At 37.5% G+C, this 22,827-nt stretch overlaps 2 protein-coding genes and 1 long non-coding RNA gene across 5 annotated transcripts; 1 reads left to right on the top strand and 2 right to left on the bottom strand.

The window, feature by feature from the left end:
- Positions 1-2,010: 2,010 nt before the first annotated feature.
- Positions 2,011-2,827, bottom strand: LOC147493139 (uncharacterized). The gene is made up of 2 exons (XR_015198327.1): positions 2,449-2,827; positions 2,011-2,333 (listed from the first exon to the last, which is right to left on the bottom strand). It is a non-coding gene; the product is annotated as an uncharacterized LOC147493139 (long non-coding RNA).
- A 127-nt stretch (positions 2,828-2,954) lies between these two features.
- Positions 2,955-10,460, top strand: LOC147493138 (Calcineurin-like metallo-phosphoesterase superfamily protein). Of its 3 annotated transcripts, XM_086565486.1 has the most exons (10): positions 3,017-3,222; positions 3,774-4,820; positions 5,294-5,521; positions 5,691-5,812; positions 5,984-6,134; positions 8,146-8,286; positions 8,967-9,074; positions 9,232-9,460; positions 9,657-9,908; positions 10,271-10,460. In XM_086565486.1, the coding sequence occupies exons 3-10, from the start codon at positions 5,456-5,458 to the stop codon at positions 10,342-10,344; spliced, it is 1,143 nt and encodes a 380-aa protein (XP_086421612.1). In that variant the 5' UTR covers positions 3,017-3,222; positions 3,774-4,820; positions 5,294-5,455; the 3' UTR covers positions 10,345-10,460. The 3 variants fall into 3 exon arrangements, with proteins under 3 accessions (XP_086421611.1, XP_086421610.1, XP_086421612.1); XM_086565485.1 differs by lacking the exon at positions 3,774-4,820 and having other exon boundaries at positions 2,955-3,222; positions 6,010-6,070; XM_086565484.1 differs by lacking the exon at positions 3,774-4,820 and having other exon boundaries at positions 2,992-3,222.
- An 11,232-nt stretch (positions 10,461-21,692) lies between these two features.
- On the bottom strand, positions 21,693-22,526 carry LOC147493137 (uncharacterized). The gene is made up of 2 exons (XM_086569214.1): positions 22,037-22,526; positions 21,693-21,947 (listed from the first exon to the last, which is right to left on the bottom strand). The coding sequence occupies exons 1-2, from the start codon at positions 22,403-22,405 to the stop codon at positions 21,897-21,899; spliced, it is 420 nt and encodes a 139-aa protein (XP_086425340.1). The 5' UTR covers positions 22,406-22,526; the 3' UTR covers positions 21,693-21,896.
- Between the last annotated feature and the right edge of the window lie 301 nt (positions 22,527-22,827).

Raw genomic sequence — 22,827 nt, 5'->3', positions numbered from 1 at the left:
ATAGGAGAATCCGGCTCAACTTAAGGGTAAGTGGCTGATCTTCGGGGACAATATGGCGAATAGTTGCCAAGGAAGTTTCTCCCATAGCAATTTCGGGAATGGATGAGGTTCTGCCCACACGAGCCACCTTTTGGCATACCACAGCGGCTCAATGGGAACCGCGGACACCGTGGAACTGGGGGCATAGGGGTCTACGGACCTAAGTTTCTTTTGGATGTTGATGATTTCAATTTAACTAGTACTAGAATAGTTGATCTATACACCAAAATGACATAATTTTTGTACACTAGTAGTAATATACATCCAAACCTTCCGTCCAGGCATGGACTACTGGACTGGTGCGCATACTATCACCCCAACACCAACCTTGATTGGGCTCCATTGGCTATACCACGCTGAATACTCCGCAGTTCAAATAACTACTGTTGAGTCGTCCATAAATCCATTGGCAGTTGATTCCGCCATGGTGCGAAGGCGTACCTCAAAAGGTCTCAGGGTGTACTGTATATAGGAATTAAAGTCCACTAATTTCCGTTGAAATACTTCTTCATTGCTTTGCGATGCAAGACTAGCTTTCTTAGAGATGATGATCTTTAAGCAGTTCTTTTTTTTTGGATATGGAGTCTCATCTAGAAAACATAAATGATAAGCTCATGTCCTCTAAAGGAAAATCAAAAAGTCAATCAAGAGGAATAAAATCAAGCTTAAATTCCTCCGCACCACATCTGTACCTAAAGGGGACGAGTTCTTGGCACCGCGGACTTGTAGTCCGCAGCCCCAAGAGGGGGCAACTGTTGCGGTCTAGTTTGAACCTAATGGGCTTCATAGGTCCGGAGAACCTAATGGATGGACTTCCTAGGTCCGGAGAACCTAATGGGCTCCGTAGGTCCGGAGGAATGAATGGGCTATTAGGATGAAGTCCAAAGAAGAGTACGCAGAAACCATAGAGCGGAGGATATCAAATAATTGGCTAGGCGATGGACATATATGTGCCACGTAGTAGAGGACACGTGGGAGTGGCACAATAGATGGATGAAAACAAGATAAGGGTTAAGTGTAGAGAGCGGAGGACCGAGTATAAGAGAGAAGAGAAAACCTAATAGAAGGGGGGACTGATAAAAGAGGAGAGGAAGAATTAGGTTAGAAATTAGGTCATAACAATTCCTATCAATAAATTGAACCAATTGGAGGGATTCGTTGTATGATTGGCATAGAGGTTTTCTGAGCTCGAATGGTATGCAAACTTTCACAAGTGCTACAAGGAGCAAAATTGATAGAGAAGACACTTGAATACCTTCTTGGTTAGAATAAACTCGATCTTTGAGTTCCATGGGTTGCAATTGCTGATGAGGATCAAGCCTTCTTAAAAGAATTTCGGAGAGATTATTTAGATTCTCACTTTCACTAACTCCTGTCCATCTCTTCATCTCTTTAAAAAAAATTCGAATTGACCATTCATCCAACCAAATTATATTATCATCACCTTCAGGAATCAGTTGTCTATACTCCTCTGTGTCTTCGTCATCTTTGTATTCGAACCCAAAAAATAGTTTACCAAGGTATCGAGCCACAAAGTAACATGCACATGTGACAAGAAGTAAAGGTAAAACGAGCAACATCCAAACCAGAAGAAGTATGGTCTTAAGGATGGTCCCCAGTGGCGGGAACATCGCCATAAGTGGACCACTGGCTATTTTTGGCGGAAACGCAGCGACCCATCTAAAGCTAGTGGCGAAACCTCCCACAATAACAGTAGTTGAAATCTGTGTCATGATTACTATCCACATTGACCCATCATAGTCAGAAACCCCTCGACAAAACTCCAATCTAAGAGATCTAAATGCAGCTTGTATTAGTACAACTAAACAAGGGATGCAAATCACGTTGACAGTATGAAAAAAAAGGTTCTGAAGTAGTAGGAATTGGGGATTAAAGTTATAACCATACACACAAGCCAACTTTAATCTTTACAACAAACTACCTTGACCCATTTTGAAGTGATCTATGATATCATCAAGATAATACTCTTTTTCAAAATTAATATCCCATGCAATTAGCCACAAAAGAATGAGTAATAGTGTCATGCAACACATAATTATGATATGTTCAGTAATGAACATGAAAATAACTCCAGTGTGGATTTGTTTATAGATGACCACAAAAATGCTCAAGGCGGACATGTTTGTGAAACATTCCGATTTTTGAATTGTTCCCAGAGAAAGCGCTAGAAAACCAATACATATGCATATTAAAGTGGTGCCAGTGAGTTTAGAAAATTGATCTTGATCGAGCACTTGGCATAGCTGTCGTAAGGTCCACTGGGATTTTAGCAGCTACAGACAGTAGAGTCAACGTGAGTGAATTCAATGAGAAAAGACGGCATGGTAACCATTTTTTCCGGTGACGAAATCCGGATACAATATCATAACACATAGCCAAGAAACATACCAGAGATGCTGCTGCTATGTACAACCCAATCACAGGCACAGGAGAAGAATACTTGGTAATATCATTCAACTCTATTTTTGTACAAATGTGTCTCCCCATGCTTTCTTCCTTTCCTTTTTTTCACTTGATAGTTCATACAGGGTTTGCTATATGTAGTGAATTGAGATTCAATAATAATGCTTACAAAAAAATCAAGTCAAGCGCAAGAGTTGGCTCCCACGTCTTTGTCTCTAGTAATATCTCCAATAATGGCAGTGGGCGGAAACACCGAAAAGTCTCAAATGCTGTAACAGTTTTGCCAACAAGCTAAGAAAAAGAACAGTAACTACACAATATAACACCAGTCACCAGTTTGACAACTCTACTTTGTAAGTCATCTAGTCATCTAGTCATCCAGACTAAACATGTGGCTAGGATGTTCAATTTACGTCGTTGATTGACCGTGCCCAGGGGTAAGTCAAAACAATACTTACAAGTAAGGAACAAAAAGTGTGGGACCCCAAAAACAACGCGTGTATCTTACGACTTAAGAAGCATCCAATTCCAAAGATCTGGACCGACCATAAAGTTGTCAGAGGTTCCACACGACACAATCTCTCCGTTGTTTTCACATTTTTGCTGGGATAAAAAAATGCTGCAATGACTACCATGGTGCTGTGGACGTGGTTGATCACAATATTGCATGTCTTGGTGGTGGTTGGTGTGTGTGCTTCGGGAGAGCCTGTTGTCTCACGTATCGCTTTTGGATCATGCGCTAACCAAAGCTCTCCTCAGGTTAGCCAAATTTATACAATATTTTTTGTTTTTACTCGTAATTCATGAATATGGGTTGTAAACAATGAATTTAGACTGATCGTACTTGCACTACTGACACTCTTTAGAAAATGCAAATGAGACTTGGCACATTTTCAATAGGGAAATGTTTTGATTGCGTATTATTTCGGCATGTCGTTTGAGGTGGTAGATGATGTTGTTGTCTTGACAGAATAATACTAGAGTTACGGGTGCTACACAATTGAGGTTTTGTACAACAGTACAAGTGGCCATGGTGTCTTATTATGGCCTCCAAACCACGTGTTTCGCGTTGTCGCCTGATTAGTTGTAGTAAGGGTCCAATTTTCGGGTTGTATGCAATGTTTGTGTGCAGAAACGGGGATAGGAATCTGAGTTTGGGGGAGCACGAATATTTGCAACTCTTATATTCATAAAATTCTCATCCTGATATAGCATATGAGTTTTCTTCAAATCTGTGTGTGTTTGTGTGTGTGTTTGTTTGTGTGTGTTGGCAAGGACATGCCTTACATTTTTTTTTTCTCTATTTTCAGAGCCAAATATATGGGCAACCAACAACCATGAAAACTTGTTTTATATATTGGGCCGCATTGCAGCCAAGTTGTCTAGTGAAGTACTTCCAAGGGAAAGATTACTTCTGCAAATGGTTTTATTAATTTGTCATGTCGGTTGAGGTGGTAGATGAGTAAAAGAGGACTGTCTTCAGGTGCTGGTAGCCATTAGCACTTAAGAATTCTTGGTGTTCTTCTTGCTCTGGTTTGAAAGCCTACATTGTGTAGAATAGCAATATCATGGCATGAGTTGTTCATTTGACCACTGGATTGGAAGTAAGCTTTTTCCATAAATTGTGACATGAAACCAGATTTTTTCAGGAATGGGCTTTTACATTGGTCATACAGAATTTGTTTCTTGCTATCCACACTGCATCCAAGCCAGTGATGGCAGCAGACCAGATATCTTTCGAGAGAGTGCTCCAGTTTTTACTTCCATTTATCATGTCATGGCTGCTGGAAACGATGGTTGAAACGTTACCCTGGGCATCAAAAGAAATCTTTGTGTGATACCACTATCTTGATTCTGTTTTTGGTGCCACTGTCTTAATGCAAAGGAACAAGTGAATTAAATGTACATCTTGGTCTCCTCATTACTCTGACAAAAGCAACATCTTGAAGCCAGATGAAACATCCTTGTCTTTCGGCTGTCATCCGTGTTCCTAACTCTTTGAAGTAGATTCCACCCCATTCTTGCTATTATAGGATGTACTTTAGCATTTCAAAGGAAGGAAACCCATGGTGGCTTCTATTCTTTTTTTCTTATGGCGTCAAATGCTGTGCAAACTGTGAATTTTCCATTAGTAGATTGCTGCCATATTCTGGTGTCATCTATTTTTGAGAAGGGCCTGTGACAGTTTACTTATCTGGACTCCCAGTCTATTCAGCAGGTCTACCATGGAATCAAGGAAGTGCCATTGGTTATCTTGAATACAGTCCCCAGTTTAGCATTGAAATTCTTCCAATAGTTAGTGTTGTTGCTTTGAATACTATCACTGAGTGGATTTTCCCCTAGCCAGTCATATTTCCGTAAGTTTATGCTTCTTCCATTGCCAATTCACCACCTTGTATGCACCTTCATCTCCTTTGTAGCCTATTTCAGTCGAGACCAGACATTAGGATGCTTCTTCCAGACCAGACACAGTACCATATAGCGTGACCATATTGTTTTGGCTGTAGGATTTGGAATGGTCTATCAATAAGTCTTCTAGGTGACAATTGATCACTTTGTGTGCTGCTTAAATGAATAAGATGAGAATAAGGACTATGTATTTTAAGACTCTTAGTAAAATAAGCATTGCAGAGGGTGATCAAACAAAAAAGACAGAAGTCAACAATCACATGCTTGCTCTTTAAGAAACTTAGTAATAGTCAATCAATTTGACATATTTCACATGCTTGGTGCAGTTGTGTGAATAAGCTCTACAATGTTTGGCACTTTCTCGAGATATACACTACAATGGATCTAAAAGAATGTGTTTTACCCAAATGTTTCCCTGCAGCCGATTTGGAACGGGATAATCGACTTCGATCCCCAAGTTTTTATTTGGTTGGGTGATAACATATATGGAGACGTCAAACGCCCTTTCAAGTTGTTTGGAAGAGAAAGGACAATTGGTCCATGGAAGAATGTCCCACGATTTGTCCCTGCTTCTGAAACGGAGATGCAGTTCAAATATAAGAAGGCTAAGAGCAATGCAGGATACTCTCTTCTTCGCAAGAAAACACAGGTGCTTGCATCGAGCTGTGAATGGTTCTTATTCCACTTTATAGAGCTTTTTTTTTTAAAAAAATATTCAACTTCGGTCTTCAATCCCTTGAAATTGTTAAACTTGTTCTGTATTTTCAAAAGAAATCAATGTCTACTTATTCCGTTCTTCTTATTAACTTAATCTATAGGTTATTGGCACTTGGGATGATCATGATTATGGATTAAACGACGCAGGAAAAGAATTCAGTGGGAAGAACATTAGCCAAAGACTTTTGCTAGATTTCCTTGATGAACCGCACGATAGCCCAAGGTAAGCAATCATCTGGCATCCATGACATATTCATGATAACTTCTGTATCTTAAATATTGTCTTTCCTAGAAAAAACCGATGCATTTTGTAGCTAATCATATAAAATTTCATCAAGCATATCATTTAGTTTCCAGGTTTTGTTTACTATGTTAAGGCTTGATACTGTTGTAGGTTTTACTATGGCTTCCTTTTCGCAGGCGTAAGCAGGCTGGTGTGTATGCCTCCTACATGTTTGGCCCCAAGGGAAAAGAAATCAAGGTTTAAGTTAGCTTCCTTGAAAAACTGTCCAGATCTTAAGAAAATTGAGAATTTCAGAAATAAGGTTTTCTTTAATTTGTTTTTATTTAACGAAGAGATAGTTACTTTTGTTAAATTGTTTATGTATGTAACAGTTTGAATAAAAACATTAATTTTTTGGGTCGTATAATAATTAATAAGTAGAAAAGGATTTATATCGTCTCTTGGCTTGATAGAATAATAATTCTGGTTCTGTACTTTGTTAGGTTAACCTTGGAGATTAGGTGACACAGTAGAAGTGCGTGGGATTTGATGTCAAAATCGATTTCCTTGATCTACATCCATCTAGGATTTGAGATCCTATCCTTCGACAAGATCACACAGAAGAGAATACTTTTCCTTTTAAACGAAACCAACCTTTTCATTGTAATCAACTCTTTTTTGGCCAAAGGCCTACATGCTAATTCATCATAGCCTTATAATACTTGCAATTGAGAAATCAAATAACAATAGAAATAGAAATTCAATCAATAACAATAGTGGTAATTACAAATAGTCCTAAGGTTTAACCTAGGCTAATTGATCTAGAAGTATAAACTAAATGATATTCTAATAATGCCTAAATATAGAAATTAGTTTTGGATAAAGTTAGGTTTTAGATGTTTAGGTAGTTTTCCAGAAAATCTAGAAATAGGAAAACTTCTAGTTAAAATGTTCGGAGATCCTATAGTTAAGATAGATCTAACAGTTACTATAGTCGTCTTATCCGTTAAGTCATCAAAGGAAGCTCCAACTTCAACCTTTATCCTACGATCATCGGCAACACCAACTTCAGTTGTCCTCCTCTGTGCTCTGTCAACTCTTCTTGTACCTTTACCTCCAAAAACCAATTACTGAGTAGTTTTGTGGCATATTTTTCTGTTCGCTCTAAATTTCTTTTAGAATATTGAGTTGAACTGATCCCCGGTCCTTGCAGCAATTCATAGCACCTAAAACGCGCTTCACGAATGCTCCATGACTTACGAGAAACAAAATAGAGAAATTGAGCATCAGGGTATATGTGCTGAGAACGCCTTTGTTTAAAATTTTATTTCGTTTAGTCACTAGTGAAAAACGGGTTAGAACACCCTCATTGACTGTCCTGTTCAAATAGAGAGTCATTCATGTTGAAATCTTTGAGGCCATAACATTAGGTGTTTTAAGATGCATAACTGGAAGAATGATTATACTGTCAAAAAGGATGTGTATTCTAGGATTGGCCACATCTTATATGCTAATTAGTAATGACAGTGAGAAATGATAGTTCCACATGGCCTGAAAGGAGTTGTTTATCCTTGGATCATTTGCATTATATAATATTTATGCTAACTAGTAATGAAAATGAGAAATGATAGTTCCACATGGCCTGGAAGGAGTTGTTTATCCTTGGATCATTTGCATTCTATAATATTTATGCTAATCAGTATTGGCTATGGTTGGTATTTGCATTGATGGAACCATATAGCCTGAAGTTTAAAAGGTTTTGCAAAACTAGTCGAGAAAATTGTTTGAAGGGAGATTATGTGATGCCATTGTCATAGTGGACGCAATGCAACTGAGTGATATTTGCATGAGACAGTTATAATAAGTACTGGTAAAACCCTGATGCGAACTTTTTACATGCAAAAGGGTTGCTAAAGGACCCTACCCTAAATCATAAGCTGCTTTGGAATGAGAATTCGTAAAGAAAGTTTCAGAAAGGAGTAACCTAAGTTCATCAACAGGATAGAAAGTGATGTTGATATCAAACATTACGAGGAGAGGTAATATAGGGTGATGCACATTCTCTGTCAAGGTCTTTCAACTATCTTCTGTGTGTGGTGTGTACGAGCTCCCATAGCAGAATGCAGCTGACCATGGGTTGTTGGCCAATGTAGAAGTGGTTTCCATGGAGGAGTTAAGAATTGTAATTTCGATATAGTTTTTGCAAAGAAGATAATCCAATAACCTTTTGGAATTGTTGACGTTTTCCATTTTCATATATAGTATAAAGCGTAAGCTTGCAATACTCGCATCGTTACGTGCTTACAAAAACTATTTTTAATCACTTGCTTCAGGTCATTCTCTTAGATACAAGATACCACCGAGATCCATTGTTCACCGACGGAAGTATTTTAGGAGATTCGCAGTGGGCATGGTTGAAGAAAGAGTTATATGGACCAAGAACAGAGGTTACCATCATTGGGTCTTCTATTCAGGTAATGTCTTAAACAGGTTGCTTTGGTAGTAGAGTTGATTTTACTCTAAATGACACTAGTCAGCAATTGGTCAGGAGTATCACTGTTTGTTTTGTTTCTTCTTTCCCCTAATAAAGACTTTCATATACTAAAAGCAGTTGAAAATGTTCATAACTTGTACAAAACTACTGAGTGGTGGTCCACCACACTGGCACAATCCATATTAGATAGATTCGATGAGATAAGTACTCTTGAGTTCCCAATATCAACTTATTGAAACAATCAAGACAGGTTGTGATATTCCCCAATCCTCTTAATCTCATATTGAACTTATTGTAGTGTTATTGTTTATCAAACACATACCTCAAAGAAAATAATCTTTAAAAAATCTTGAATCTTGATATGCTCCTTCCTAGATATTGCACTTTGCAGTAGATGCTTCTGTTAGATGTTCGTTTCCCTTTGATTAATGTCAAGATACTTTATTAAGTGAACCTTTGATAATTTCCCTTAATTAGGTCCATCTGCTTCGATACGCCATAAGCTAACGTTTGATTTACATCTAGCTATTGTCTTGGAGACGTATTTATTTATTTAATTTTATTCATATATTTTTTTTGTGATATGGTTTCTATCTTATTTAGCAAACATGAACTTAGGTGTTATCCTCTTTGTCTAGTAATTTTTATTGATTTGTTCAGGTTATATCAAATCTTTCTGCAACTACTGGCCCCTTATTTTATATGGAATCTTGGGGACGTTTCCCAAGGGAAAGGAATAGATTGTTTCAGTTGATTGCAAAGAGTAAGGTGAGGGTTACGTTATTATTAATTCTCCAAATCCTGACAGTTATATGCTGTTTGAAGCTGCAGCAAGGCCAAAATTATATCCATCTGGTTTTGAAATTGTGAAGATATATAGACTTCTTCGGGATCTTTCTGTGACAAGTCATCCCTTCACGTGCAGAGAGATGGTGTCTTCTTTATAAGTGGTGATGTTCATTTTGGAGAAATAGTTCGATATGACTGTGCTACTGGATATCCACTGTATGACATTACCTCAAGTGGACTAACTCAAGCTGTGGAGAATGCCATTCCCCGGCCGTTGGCATTTCTTGTGGAACTAGTGGCATGGTTGACACCAACTACAATGAGAGTTATTGAACCAAGATGCCGATACAGGTCATGCACTTATGGTATGGTATTAGCTCAAGAGTAGTTGTCTTATTGGCTCACTGAAATCCTGACTTATTGGCTCTCTTACATTAAAAGATTGATATGGAATTTTGAAAAGTTATTTTGGTCCCGACATGCTCTGCTATTTTTGTTTGTTTTGTTTCTCCAAAGAGGAGTGTTTGCAGTATTAAAGATCAAGGGATAAATCTTGTTCAGGTCAGCCAAATTTCGGGGCAATTGAAGTGGATTGGGGTGCTATGCCGGTGACTGTCAAAGTTGAAGTGAGGGATGTAAATGGAGACTCTGCTACAAGTGTAAATATTCCACTGTCAGAATTGCAAAATGAGGGAACTAATCACGGGTCAACTGTGAAGTCAGTTGAACTCCAGAAACAGTGTTCTCTTGAGATTGACCTACCATGGATCGTTAGATACCGCCTTGCCTTTTTGTTCTTTTTTGCTTCAGCTGGTAAGCTACGTTTACACATTCCTTTTTCATCAGTACAGATTATAAGCTATGTTAAGTTTTGCTAATATTTCATCTCCATGATTAGTGTTGACATTGTTGAAAGTGTGCTTAAAGTACAAAATTAACAACTCGGATCTATGTTAAAGTAACAAAGAGATCCATTATATAACAAGGACCATGACTCTACAGTTTGAACTGCAGTATTTTTTTAACTATGGACTCCGATTTTGTTGCCTAGGATAAAATTATGTTCCTTTATGAGCTTTCTAGTTTATGAGCATTCTTTTGTGTCCATTATGAGTTTGTTAGTTTTTCTGCTAGCCTTTGTTTAGTCTTAATTATTGGTTTATTTTTTGTTGCAGTGTTTCTTCTGTCTGTGGTTATCGCACCAATTATATTAAGTAGACGAGTGTTTGGCAAATGCAAGTTTGATTGATGAAGCAACATTTTGTGATATTACTCTTCAATTCTACATTGATTTTGCTAATTTGTAGCGTAAAATCTGTTGTCTGCACTAGTAATTACAGTTATGAAGGTTTTCCCTTAATTACAGGATAACTAGCACCTAGCATTCCAGCTTGTTTTGGACCTATAAAAATGGAGAAAACCACGTTGATTCATGTCAGCCAATTTACGTCACTCTTCTAGGGGTGCGCAAGATGGAAAGGATGCCTGTTCCAGGATCTACACGTACTTGAATAAAACTAGTTTTCGAACCCGTCCTACGAACAGGTGTCGTTATATTAAATTATTTTAAAAAATATTAGCAATTATACAGAACTATGAGATATATATGATAATTATATTAATTATTCATTCAAATTTCTTGCACAACTCTCAATAAAAAGAAAACACCAAATCTTGATAAAACCTATTGACTTCTTTTAGTTGTTAGGTTTAATAATTGAAGTTTTATGAAAATGTTCAATGTGGTGAGGATGATATTGAAACTACTTAAATAGCAAAACACTCTCAATCATAATAAAATAATTATGATAAACAATATTTAAAATGCAAAACTATACTTGTTAAGACATTATATTCCCCCTATAAATAATACAATTATGTTTCGAGGTTAGTTCAATGCATTTGCATCAAGTTTTCGATTTTCTGTTAATTATTCATTGAGGTTAGTTCAATGTAGTTATTGCATCTAGTTTTTGATTTCTCATTAATTATTCTTTGAGGTTAGTTCAATGCAGTTGCATCAAGTTTTCGATTTTTCGTTAATTATTCTTTGAGGTTAATTCAGTGCAGTTGCATCAAGTTTATGATTTCTCGTTAGTTATTCATTAAAGTTAATTTAGTGCAGTTGCATCCAGTTTTCGATATTTCGTTAATTAGTTTTTTAGATTAGTTAATTGCATTTCCATCCAGGTTTCAATTTCTCATTAATTTCTCTTTCAGATTAGTTCAATACATCTGCATCTAGTTTTTGATTTCCAGTTAATTATTTTTAGAGGTTAGTTCGATATTCAATGTATTTGCATTTAGTTTCAAATTTCTGGTTATTTATGCTTTGAAGTTATTTCGACCAGTTATATTCGATTTCTGATTTCTAGTTAACTATTATTTGAGGTTATTTCATTGCATTTGTATCAAGTTTCTGATTTCCCGTTAAATATTCCTCAAGATATTGCATCTAATTTCTGATTTACCATTAGTTAATCTCTGATTTTAGTTTTATGCAATTGCATCTAGTTTCTGATTTTCCGTTAATTATTCTTTGAAGTTAGCTCAATGTAGTTGCATCCAATTTTCGATTTCTAATTAATTGTTCTTTGAGGTTAGTTCAATATCAAGTTTTCGATTTTCCGTTAATTATTTTTTTAGATTAGTTCAATGTAGTTGCATCAAATTTATTATTTCTTAATTAATTATTCATTGAGATTAGTTCAGTGCAGTTGCATCCATTTTTCGATGTTTCGTTAATTAGTCTTTGAGATTAGTTAATTGCATTTGCATACAGTTTCTGACTTCCCATTAATAACTCTGAGGTTAGTTCAATGTATATGCATCAACCATCAAAAAATGTATATATGTGCATCTAGTTTTTTATTATTTATGTTTTGAGGTTAGTTCGATGCAATTACATCTGGTTTATGATTTTTCATTAACTATTCTTTGAGGTTATTTCAATGCATTTGCATCTAGTTTCTGATTTTCCGCCAATTATTCTATGAGGTTAGTTCAACGCAGTTACATTATGTTTTTGATTTTATGTTAATTATTTTTCGAGATTAGTTCAATATATTTGCATCCAATTTTCGATTTCCCATTAATTATTATTTGAAGTTTGTTTGATGTATTTGCATACCGTTTCCAATTTCCCGTTAAATATTTTTCAAGAATTTGCATCCAATTTCTAATTTCTCGTTAGTTATTCTCTGACGTTAGTTTAATGCAGTTACATCCAATTTTTTATTTTTAGTTAATTACCTTTTGAGTCTGGTTTATTGTATTTATACAAAGTTTCCGATTTCATGTTAGTTACTCTTTGAGCTCAGTTCAATGTATTTGAAGCCAGTTTCGATTTCCTTTTAATTATCCAATGTGGTGTGTAATATCAACTTCAAACAGGGCATAAAAATAAATTATGTTTGATTTACTATGTGGGATCATAAAAAATTATCCAGTTCCCGATTTCCCGTTAATTATTCTTTAAATTCTACATGACCCACTATGTGGGATCTTCAAAGATTATCTACGAACGTGTGATGTTATATTAATTATTCTGAAAAATATTTGCAACTATATATACATAACTATTATATATGAATATTATATTGATCACTCATCCAAATTTCTTATAACGTTAAAACCCCACTATCCATTAAAAAAAAAACTCACCCTTGATAAAACCCTTCAACTTCATTTTGTTGTTTAATAATATAAATTTGATTAAAGTTTTGTGAGATTGTCTAATAAGGCGAAGTTCATATTGACGCTACTTGAATAGTAAGGCGTTCCCAATCATACGAAAAGAGATAAGATAAACACTATTTTAAATGCAAAACTATACTTATTGAGACATTCCCACAACATATAACACAACTATGTTTTGAGGTTAGTTTAATGCTTCCTCCAATTGGTGATCAAATTAAGGTCAACACAGATGGGGCTTCTAGAGGAAACCCAGGTCCAACTGGGTTGGGTGGATCCTTTAGAAATGTTCATGGTGATTTTGTCTTACTCTTGAGCAAGGGTATCGGAATTGCAAACAACTATACAGCCGAGTGCATGACTATATTGGAGAGTGTGGAGCTTGCCCTTTCAAAAGGATAGAGCAATCTCTGGGTGGAATTAGATTCGGCAGTAGCTGTCACAGCTTTTAACTCAGGGGCATCCCTTGGCAACTCCTATGCAGATGGAAAATTTGCACGACGAAGGTGCAAAGCTTGAAAGTGTCGCACAACTGGAGAGAGGCTAACCTAGCCGCAGACCAGGCGACAAAATTTGGATCTTTCTTAGCTGAGAATGAGGCTTTTGTATCAAATGGCAGACCCCCATGGCTATATGAATGGGAGGTTCCATATGGTTGCTATTTTATAATATCTTGAGCCTACATCGTATAGCATGTAGGTTCTACCACTCCTATACAGTTCTTTTATTTCGTTTCTTTCCTTAATTCAATTTACACTTACCAAGCAAAAAAAAATGTTAGTTTATTGCATTTTCATCCAGTTTCTGATTTTCAATTTCATTATTTATTTTTTGATGTTAGTTCAATGCAGTTGTATCTAGTTTCCGATTTTCCGTTATTTATTTTTTGAGGTTAGTTCAATGCAGTTAGTTCAATGCATTTGCATCCAATTTCCTATTAATTGTTCTTCGAGGTCAGTTCAATGCATTTGCATCCAATTTCCGATTTCCTGTTAATTATTTTTTGAGATTATTTTAATGCATTTGCATCCAATTTTTGATTTCTCGTTTATTATTCGATAAGGTTGTATTTGCATTTAGTTTCTGATTTCCTATCCAAAGTGGATGATGCATTAAATCTATCCAACTTTATTTGTTTAGGCCCATATAGACATATAGTGCATACAATTCAATTTTATTTGTTGTCCGCTTAGTTTTGATTGTACACCATTACTTATTTTATGATTAATTGACTTTTATTTTTTATTTTTTGTCCCAGTCACATGTGTAGTTAACAAATATAGAAAGTAAATCTTCAGGCAACTCAATTTATTTTTTCCTTCGTTATTTCATTGTCTTTTTCTAAAAAGAAACTTTGTTATGTTAAACTTCACCTAAGATTAGTGTAGAAACTATTCTTCATGGCGTAAGGGTTTTAGAAAAATTGTTTTTGGTGAAAACTATTGTTTTTAGCAATTTAGTTTTCTGTCTCCTATTTTTTCATAATTAGCTATAGTGTTTAGGAAAAGTTGAAGAATCTATGAAATTCTAGATGGGATTGTTTCCTTCTTTATATCATATTTTTTTTTTTTAGTAATTAGTAATAGAGTTTAGAAAAAACTGGAGTCAGGTTTTTTCATAATTAGTCAAAGAGTTTTACAAATATTGGAAACTTTGTAAATGCTCAAAAAATAGAGCTAAGAGGGTATAGTTATAATATATATAGGTACTTGTTACTGCCGGACCCCAATTTGTGTTGGGCAGACCCCAAAAACTAAAACACTTATTACAAATGTGCCATTGGTCCCAAAAGTTGTTTTGTGTTGGGCAGACCCCAAACCAAAGTGAATTTGACTTGTTGCAACCTTTTCAGCCCTTCTCTTCTATTCTCTTCTCTTCCACCATAAAAAACCATAAACCCTTAAACCCTTAAACCCTAACACTAAACACTAATGGAAGAGCCCAACCCCATTTTAGAACATGAAGATGACGAAGAAAATGTAATGCATCATGACCCCATTCAAGAAGAAAATATAGAACAAGTTCCAAGTGACCCCATTCAAAAAGAGAATGTAGAACAAGTTCAAAGTGAAGAAAATAGAGGAATGGATGATGATGCATTTAATAAGAATAAGGTAAATCTAAATTAAACGTAATTATGAATGTAGTAATTATACATGTAATAATTATGCATGTAGAAATTATTGATGTGTAATGCGGGATTATACATGTAATAATTATGCATGTAGTAATTATGCATGTAATAATTTTGCATGTAGGAATTATTAATGTGTACAGTGATTATACATGTAATAATTATGCATGTAGGAATTATTGATGTGTACAGTGACTATACATGTAATAATTATACATGTAATAATTATGCATGTAATAATTATACATGTAATAATTATGCATGTAGTAATTAAACGACGCCGCTAGGTCGCTTGTATTTCACACCAAACGGTCTCGTCACACACCGCGATCGCGGTCCAAAACGATGTGGCCATGTCGCTTGGGATTTGAATTTGGAAAAAAAGCGATTTATCTGCGTTTTTATGACTTGAAACGGTGTGGCCACAACGCGTTTGAAGTTAGTCACAAACGACATGGCCACACCGTTTGGACTAGGTCCCAATCCCAAATGGTGGTGTGGCCATTGAGAGATTTGAACTTGAAAAAAGACTTGTCCGCTTTTTTTGCCATTTGAACGGTGTGGCCACACGTTTGGACTTAGTCTTGAGCGACATGGCCACACCGCTCAAGACTAAGTCCAAACGGTGTGGCCATGTCGTTAAGACTAAAGTACAAACGGTGTGGCCACACCGCTCAAGACTAAATCCAAAACGGTGTGGCCACACCGCTCAAATGGCAAAAAATAGACAAGTCTTTTTCCAAGTTCAAATCTCAAACGACATGGCCATGTCGCTTTGTGGCATTTGGTACTTAAGCCAAACATCAATTAACAACTGTTCTTTATTTAGGATCCTTCGCGCGTTTGAGAACTCGAAACTTCGAATGACGTGGATGATGTTCAACCGCTTTCAATGGATACAAATGTAAATATTTACTACGGAAGAGGTACATAGTAGGCATTGTTTTCACTTGTTTTTATTTTCTAAATGAAATTATATTAGTTTATTGATTGTTGTTTTCTTTCATATCTTTAGGTATTTCATACACGTAGTGACGTAATTGGTTGGGCAACTGCTCGGGAAAAACAATGTAATGTGGTTGTGGTAATTGGGAAGTCGCAGAATGCTAACGGGAACCGAGTACCAAGGCTGGATTTAGATTGCGAGAGTTCGGGCGTATCGCTCACACAAAAAGCGAGAAAGTTAATAAGAGAAATACGGGAACCATGAAACGTGGATGTCCATTTAAGTTAAGATGTATTTTCCAACGCCGCACCGCCGATAGTTGGAAAATTGTCGCTTCTTAATGGTGTTCACAACCATCCATTAGCTTAACACCCTTTGAAGGACATGCATTTGCTACTTTCGACCGACCGTTCTACAATTCGAAGTTCTTGTCGAGATGACTCAAAATGGAGTTAAGCCTAAAGAAGTTTTGAAGTCCATCGGACATAGGTTTCGATAACCTATCTAGCATATTTCAAGTCTACAATGCAGGGCACAAGGTGAGGACATTGGATATGAACGATCGCCGCAAATGCAGAGATTGCGTGAGTTGTTAGCGAAAACCATTATTTCGAGGAGGTGAGAGGATATGAATACGGATGAGATAACGGATTGTTATGGGCCCATCCGCACGATGTTAAAATGGCTCGGACTTTTCCAAAAGTTTTCATCATAGACGCCACCTACAAAACCAATAAGTATCGGTGGCCTTTTGTACACGGTTTGTGGGGTGACTTCAACCTGAAGTCTTTCACGGTCTGTCAAGTGTTGCTCCAAATCAAAACAAATGCGATAGACTATGAGTGGGCTTTGGCGCCGGTTTAACGGTTTGTTTGGGTGAAGAAAGGCCATCCGTGATCGTGGTCCGGCGGGGGACTTGGCCTTGATGGGTGCTTCTGATATTGTGTTTCCTCGACGCCAAGACAAGCATCTCTAGATGGCATATCTCTATGTCGTCCTTCCGTAAATGCAATGATTTTTTTTCCCCACCACGTAACTAGTAGATAAAGGCCGGTTCTCGTGGAACAAAGAGTGAAATCGAGGACCGAGGATATCTTCAACCGTAGAATTGCTGCTTTGGAAAAAAAAACTATAGGGTTGAGTACTCCAATTTTGTTAGTTATCTCATGCGAGAGACTTGGTTGCCTTTACAAGGATCGATTCGTATGTTGTTGACGATCAACACATTCACTTTGGGAGTACAACGACCAATAGAGTCGAAGGGTCTCATGCTCAGGTGAAACGTGTTCTAGGAAAGACAAACAGACATGATTTTCTAAGTATGTTTTACTTGATCCACCCGATTTTAGAGATCCAGCTGTCTGAGATTAGAGGTACGTTCGAGAAGAGTCTAATTGTAACCCAGCACCACCACCGGATTCCTTTATTTCGTGAACTCAGAAACCTGGTCTCAAGAAAATGTTTGGACTTGCTTTATGAAGAACTAGATACCCGTGTAAGCCGTGCTGCTAAAGACTCTGAGTTCATTTGTGGGTGTTATTTGCGCACCAGTCATGGATTGTCATGTGCTCACGAAATCATTGAACTTCAAAAGCAAGAACGTTCCATATCTTTGAGTGCTATCGATCCCTTTTGGAAAACTCTGTCTGTTTTTCCAAGTGTGTCGGTGGGTGTTGGTCCCGATTGTAGACCTTCGATGGATATGTTTATGAAAAGGTATGAAATGGCTTCTGAAGAAGAGCAGAGGGTTATGGTTAGAAAACTTATGGAGATTGCTGTGCCAGAAACTACATGGCTAGAACCACCTCATGAGGAGGCGAAAACCAAAGGTCGGCCTAAGGGTAGCTGCAAGAGAAAGCTTCCAACTGAGGATGAGAACTCTTCAAAACGATTTCATCCGGTTTTGAACATTCCCAACGTGAGCATGAAGAGTGGGTCTCGTCGCAACAATCGGAATGTACGCTAAATTCCAAGCCTTCTCATAAATTCCAAGCTACTCCAAACCCACCTGCAGAGAAGTCTTCTCCGAAACCACCTTTGCCACAAAAAAAAAACACCACGAAATAACTCTTCTCAAAAAAATCACCTTTACCACCTAAAACAACCACACCAAAAATCACCTTTACCACCTAATAACTCTTCTCAAAAATCACCTTTACCACCTAAAACAACCACACCACGGAATAACTCTTCTAAAAATCACCTCAAAAGTTAGACATTGGCATCCCGAGGGAGCCGAGACATTACGGTTTGACATTCCAAAAGAACCGCACAAATATATTGTTAAAGTGGATGACCCTGTGGGTGATGGCAATTGCTGGTATAGAGCAATGTGCATTGCATTAGGAAGAAGTCAGGAAGAGTGGTCGTGGATGAGAAATGAGTTGTTACAAGAACTTAATGACAACCTCCCCTATACTGTACATTGTACACTCACAGTGAGATTAGGTACATGAAACCTACAATTTCCCATGAATGCGGTTGGGCACCCCCTCGTAAGTGGATGAGCATGCCCTTTGCTGGATATCTATTTGCTTCGAGATTTAATGTCGTCCTCGTACATTTAGGAAGTATGTACTGCCATCTTATTTTGCCACTGAGAACCCAAGCAAATCCCCGAGAGTAAAGAAAGTGTTGGGTACCGCTTTACGCATGGGATGTCATTTTGTCCATGTTGAACTTGTTGATGATTGTCCGGTTCCAAAACCGATCGCGAAGATGGCGTGAGAGCTCGACAATTAATTGCAGATAGTTGGGATACTGCATTACAAGCAAGACAAGCACAATTTACGGCATTGAACATTCCCAATTTAGTATTGGAAGACGAGCACACTAATGATGGGGCCGAAATACCAATAATAGATGTTGACTAGGAATAAGTCTATGTAATTAATGTTCATGTGGTTGGAATTGTAATTTTGTTTTTGATACAATTTTCTTAAATTTGATGGTATTTTTTTGTCGAATTAATTGTATGGATGTATGTATGTTTGTTTGATTTTGGAAAAAATGACTTTTGGCAAAAAAAAATCTCTGTTTTTTTGGCATTTGGACGGTGTGGCCACACCGTTTGGACTTAGTCTCAAACGATGTGGCCATGTCGTTTGAAACTAAAACTAGGAAAAATATGACTTGCTATTTTTTGGGCATTTGGACGGTGTGGCCATGTCGTTTGTAATTAGTTTAAAACGACATAGCCACACCGTTTGAGACTAAGTCCAAACGGTGTGGCCATGTAGTTTGAGATTTGAACTTGGCAAAAAAATTTCTCTGTTTTTTTGGCATTTGGACGGTGTGGCCACACCGTTTGGACTTAGTCACAAACGGTGTGGCCATGTCGTTTGAAACTAAAACTTGGAAAAATATGACTTGCTGTTTTTTGGGCATTTGGACGGTGTGGCCACACGTTTTGACTTAGTCTCAAACGGTGTGGCCATGTCGCTTGAAACTAAAAGTTGGAAAAATATGACTTGCTGTTTTTTGGGCATTTGGACGGTGTGGCCATGTCGTTTGAAACTAAAAGTTGGAAAAATATGACTTGCTATTTTTTGGGCATTTGGACGGTGTGGCCACACCGTTTGGACTTAGTCTCAAACGGTGTGGCCATGTCGTTTGAAACTAAAAGTTGGAAAAAAAAAAATGACTTGCTGTTTTTGCCTTTGAAGAAGTGTGGCCACACCGTTTGGACTAGTCCCAAAAGCGGTGTGCCACAATCATTCAAGAGGCAAAAAACAGCAAGTCATTTTTTTCCAACTTTAGATGTTATGCGTGTTGTTTCGTGTTTTGGCGAAAAAATGGATGTTTCGTGTTTTGGCAATTGATCAATGTTTTATACATGGCATAAGAGAAATGAGAGTGGAGAAAGTGAAGAAGATATTCCAAAAATTTGACAATAACACAAGTCATATCCGGTAATCTCTCGTAACGGACTAACAAAACCTCGCGAAGTCGAATATGAAACTTAGATTACAAAACTTAGATTCAACAAGTATTCCACATATCCCACAAAAATCTCTCGAAGTTTCAAAGAACAATAAAATGTTATCACTTGATTTTTCTCTATAAGCATCTTTGTTACAAAAGCATAAGTAAACATAACAATAACAGAATTAAAACTTCAGAAAATGGTTAGTCAATCGTGATAACAACACAATAAACCCTAGACTCTATAACACATTTCCAGACTCAAGGAAGACACTCAATCTCTCAAGCTCTATAACACATTTCCACCCTAGACTCCAACAAGACTTCCAACAAGACTGCCAATGCTCAACACACTAAACCCTAAACGTTCCAAACTCAACATTGCTAAATCCAATGCTCCTTAACGATATCGTCCGCCAATGAACTTGCACCGGGTCAAATTGTATGCCTCCATGAACTCGTTCCGTGCATCGTCTGGAATCGCAGTCCCACCCAATTGCAGGCCTTGATTGAGCAAACGAGAAATTTCATCAACGACGGGGTGCTGTCAAAATTAAAACGAAAAACTACATTAGTATATACATTTACATTTATAAAATACCAAAACAAAACAAAACAAAATAAAAACAAAAACTAACGCTGTAAAGTATTAACTCACCGATTATGATATGGAAGACTCGTAGGAGTAGAGATTAAGATGATCAGGGTTTATCATTCGAATATGGCTATTGTTTTCATACCAACTCATGTATCTACTAACACACTCCCATGGATAAGACGGAATGGGTCCTCGATGTTCAAGTTGTATCAAGTGATTCTGCCATTTACTCCAATAGGAAGACACAACATTAAATTTCACATCGCACTGCGTCCGTAAGTAGTTCGCGTCGAGGTCTTTGGTCTTGGGGATCCAAGGTACAAACCGCATATGACCCAACCGACGCGACAACCCTCAAAACATTGTAATTTGCTTCGACATTATCAAGAAAGCATATAAATCCCTCGAAAAATGCTATTTCATCCACCGCCGATAGCTCGGACTTCAAAGATAGGGATACCATTCAACCTATCAAATAACATATGATCGAGGAAATTAATCATTAACCACATACTAATAATATCAATTAATAAATAAAACTATTTATATACAAAAATGCTTACATCGGTACAAGTCATATTATCAATCATCGCTCGGGTATGCTTCAATGCAAATTTGTGCTAGCATAAAAAGACCGAAAGTAATCGAGTATTTATGAGTACGCGACATGCTCAACTGATAGTCATCGTTTGGGAATGGCCTGAACACCGGGAAGTACTCATAAATCCATGCCTAGATTAATATAGACACCCAGTTAATATTGTAATAGATATATAAAATTGACATTGAAAAGAAAAAAACAAAAAAACTAATACCGTAGGAGAGTGAAATAGCCCCGAAACACCCTTCACCTTGGCACTTGTGGCAGTCCCAAGACCCCCATACAAGTAAGCCAAGAAGGTCGCACCCCACGCCAGTAGTCTCGATCTCGGCAAATTTCATAAGCGCCCTCGGATAACAAACGGAACTGCAGTTCCGGGCGATGTGTCGGTGAAGGCAAGACATCCAAAGAAAAACAACAAATAAGCTCTCACAAAGAAATCGCAACTCTTTTTGGGTTGACGCCTTCTTCCACAACAACCCCATTTTCATCCCTTAAATCTTCATCCGTCACCTTCCCAGCAAACCGCTTCATCAAGAAATCCATCCTAACTTTGGAAGTGAACTTATTGGATTTCATCTCCGCATCTATCTTGTCCATGGGTATGCCAAGACCTTGGTGGAGGAGTCTTTTTTGTCTGTTCCAGGGTCAAATCGGTGTCCCCGACCACGCTTTGCCTCTGATCGAACTCCTAAGAGTTGGGAAACATCGTCCAACGTGATTGTCATCTCACCCCACGGCATATGAAACGTGTTGGTCTCTGGATGCCACCTCTCCACAAACGCAGAGACCAACACAGGATCCTGATGCTTATATACACCTAAGACCAGAGCACATAAGCCGGTCCTTTGAAGCTCCACATGAAAATTAGAACAGTCTGAACACTCTCCGACGATATCCCATTATACCAACTTGTTCAGGTGCCCATGACACTTCAACACCCCTCGCTCCGCCTAAAACAACAAAAACTTAGTATTAATGTATGCACAAGGTTTCGTAATACAAAATTTAAATACTAATAGACAATATATAATAATATTACCTGCCCCTCCCAAATATCGCGAGCCACGTGCACCGCATAGTCATATAACAGATGTGACACACGAGGGCCACCTCCATAAACACCTCTCTGGAACTCCAAGTCATTGTTAGACTTTCTCACAATATTCACTGGAGGTACAGGTACAGGGACTTCAGGGACTTCCTCATCATCATCATCCTCCTCCTCCTCATCCTCCGCGTCATCAACACCCTCTTCGTCATCTTCTTCACTATCATCTTCTTCATCATCACCTACAGCTACACTCTTCCCACGATCCATATTTACATCATCTACATCTACATCTTCATCTTCATCTAAATCTAAATCTAAATCTAAATATACATCTACATCTAAATCTACATCACTCATAACTGTTTGCTTTCTTCTCTTTTGATTTCCTAACTCTACACCACTTACTACATTACTGGGATCATCCGCTTTCCGATCCCCTCTACGGACTGATGCCGAGGTAGTTGTTGCCCTTTCTCTCTTTTTCTCATGCTCCTCGCCGACCGAACTACTACTCCCCACCTAACAACTTCTTAGCACCCGTGAAAACACTTTTTGCTACATTCTTCACATTCACATTCTTTGTTTGAGGCATTGCTACAAAATAAATAGGAGTTAAAAATAAAACATTCAACTAATTCAAATTGTTTATTAACAAGCAAATTCACAACTTCTAATACTAACAAGCAAATGCACAACTTCTTCTCCGTTTAGGAAGTAAGCATAGTGTAACAAACCTACCACAAACCAGAAGTTATTGTACAGCAACTTCCCATTAAGTT

The sequence above is a fragment of the Coptis chinensis genome, chromosome 6 (genome assembly GCF_015680905.1).
Source record: "Coptis chinensis isolate HL-2020 chromosome 6, ASM1568090v1, whole genome shotgun sequence".
Lineage (NCBI taxonomy): Eukaryota > Viridiplantae > Streptophyta > Magnoliopsida > Ranunculales > Ranunculaceae > Coptis > Coptis chinensis.
Note: the sequence above shows the minus strand (reverse complement) of the source record. Positions and strands in the feature narration are given on the sequence as shown.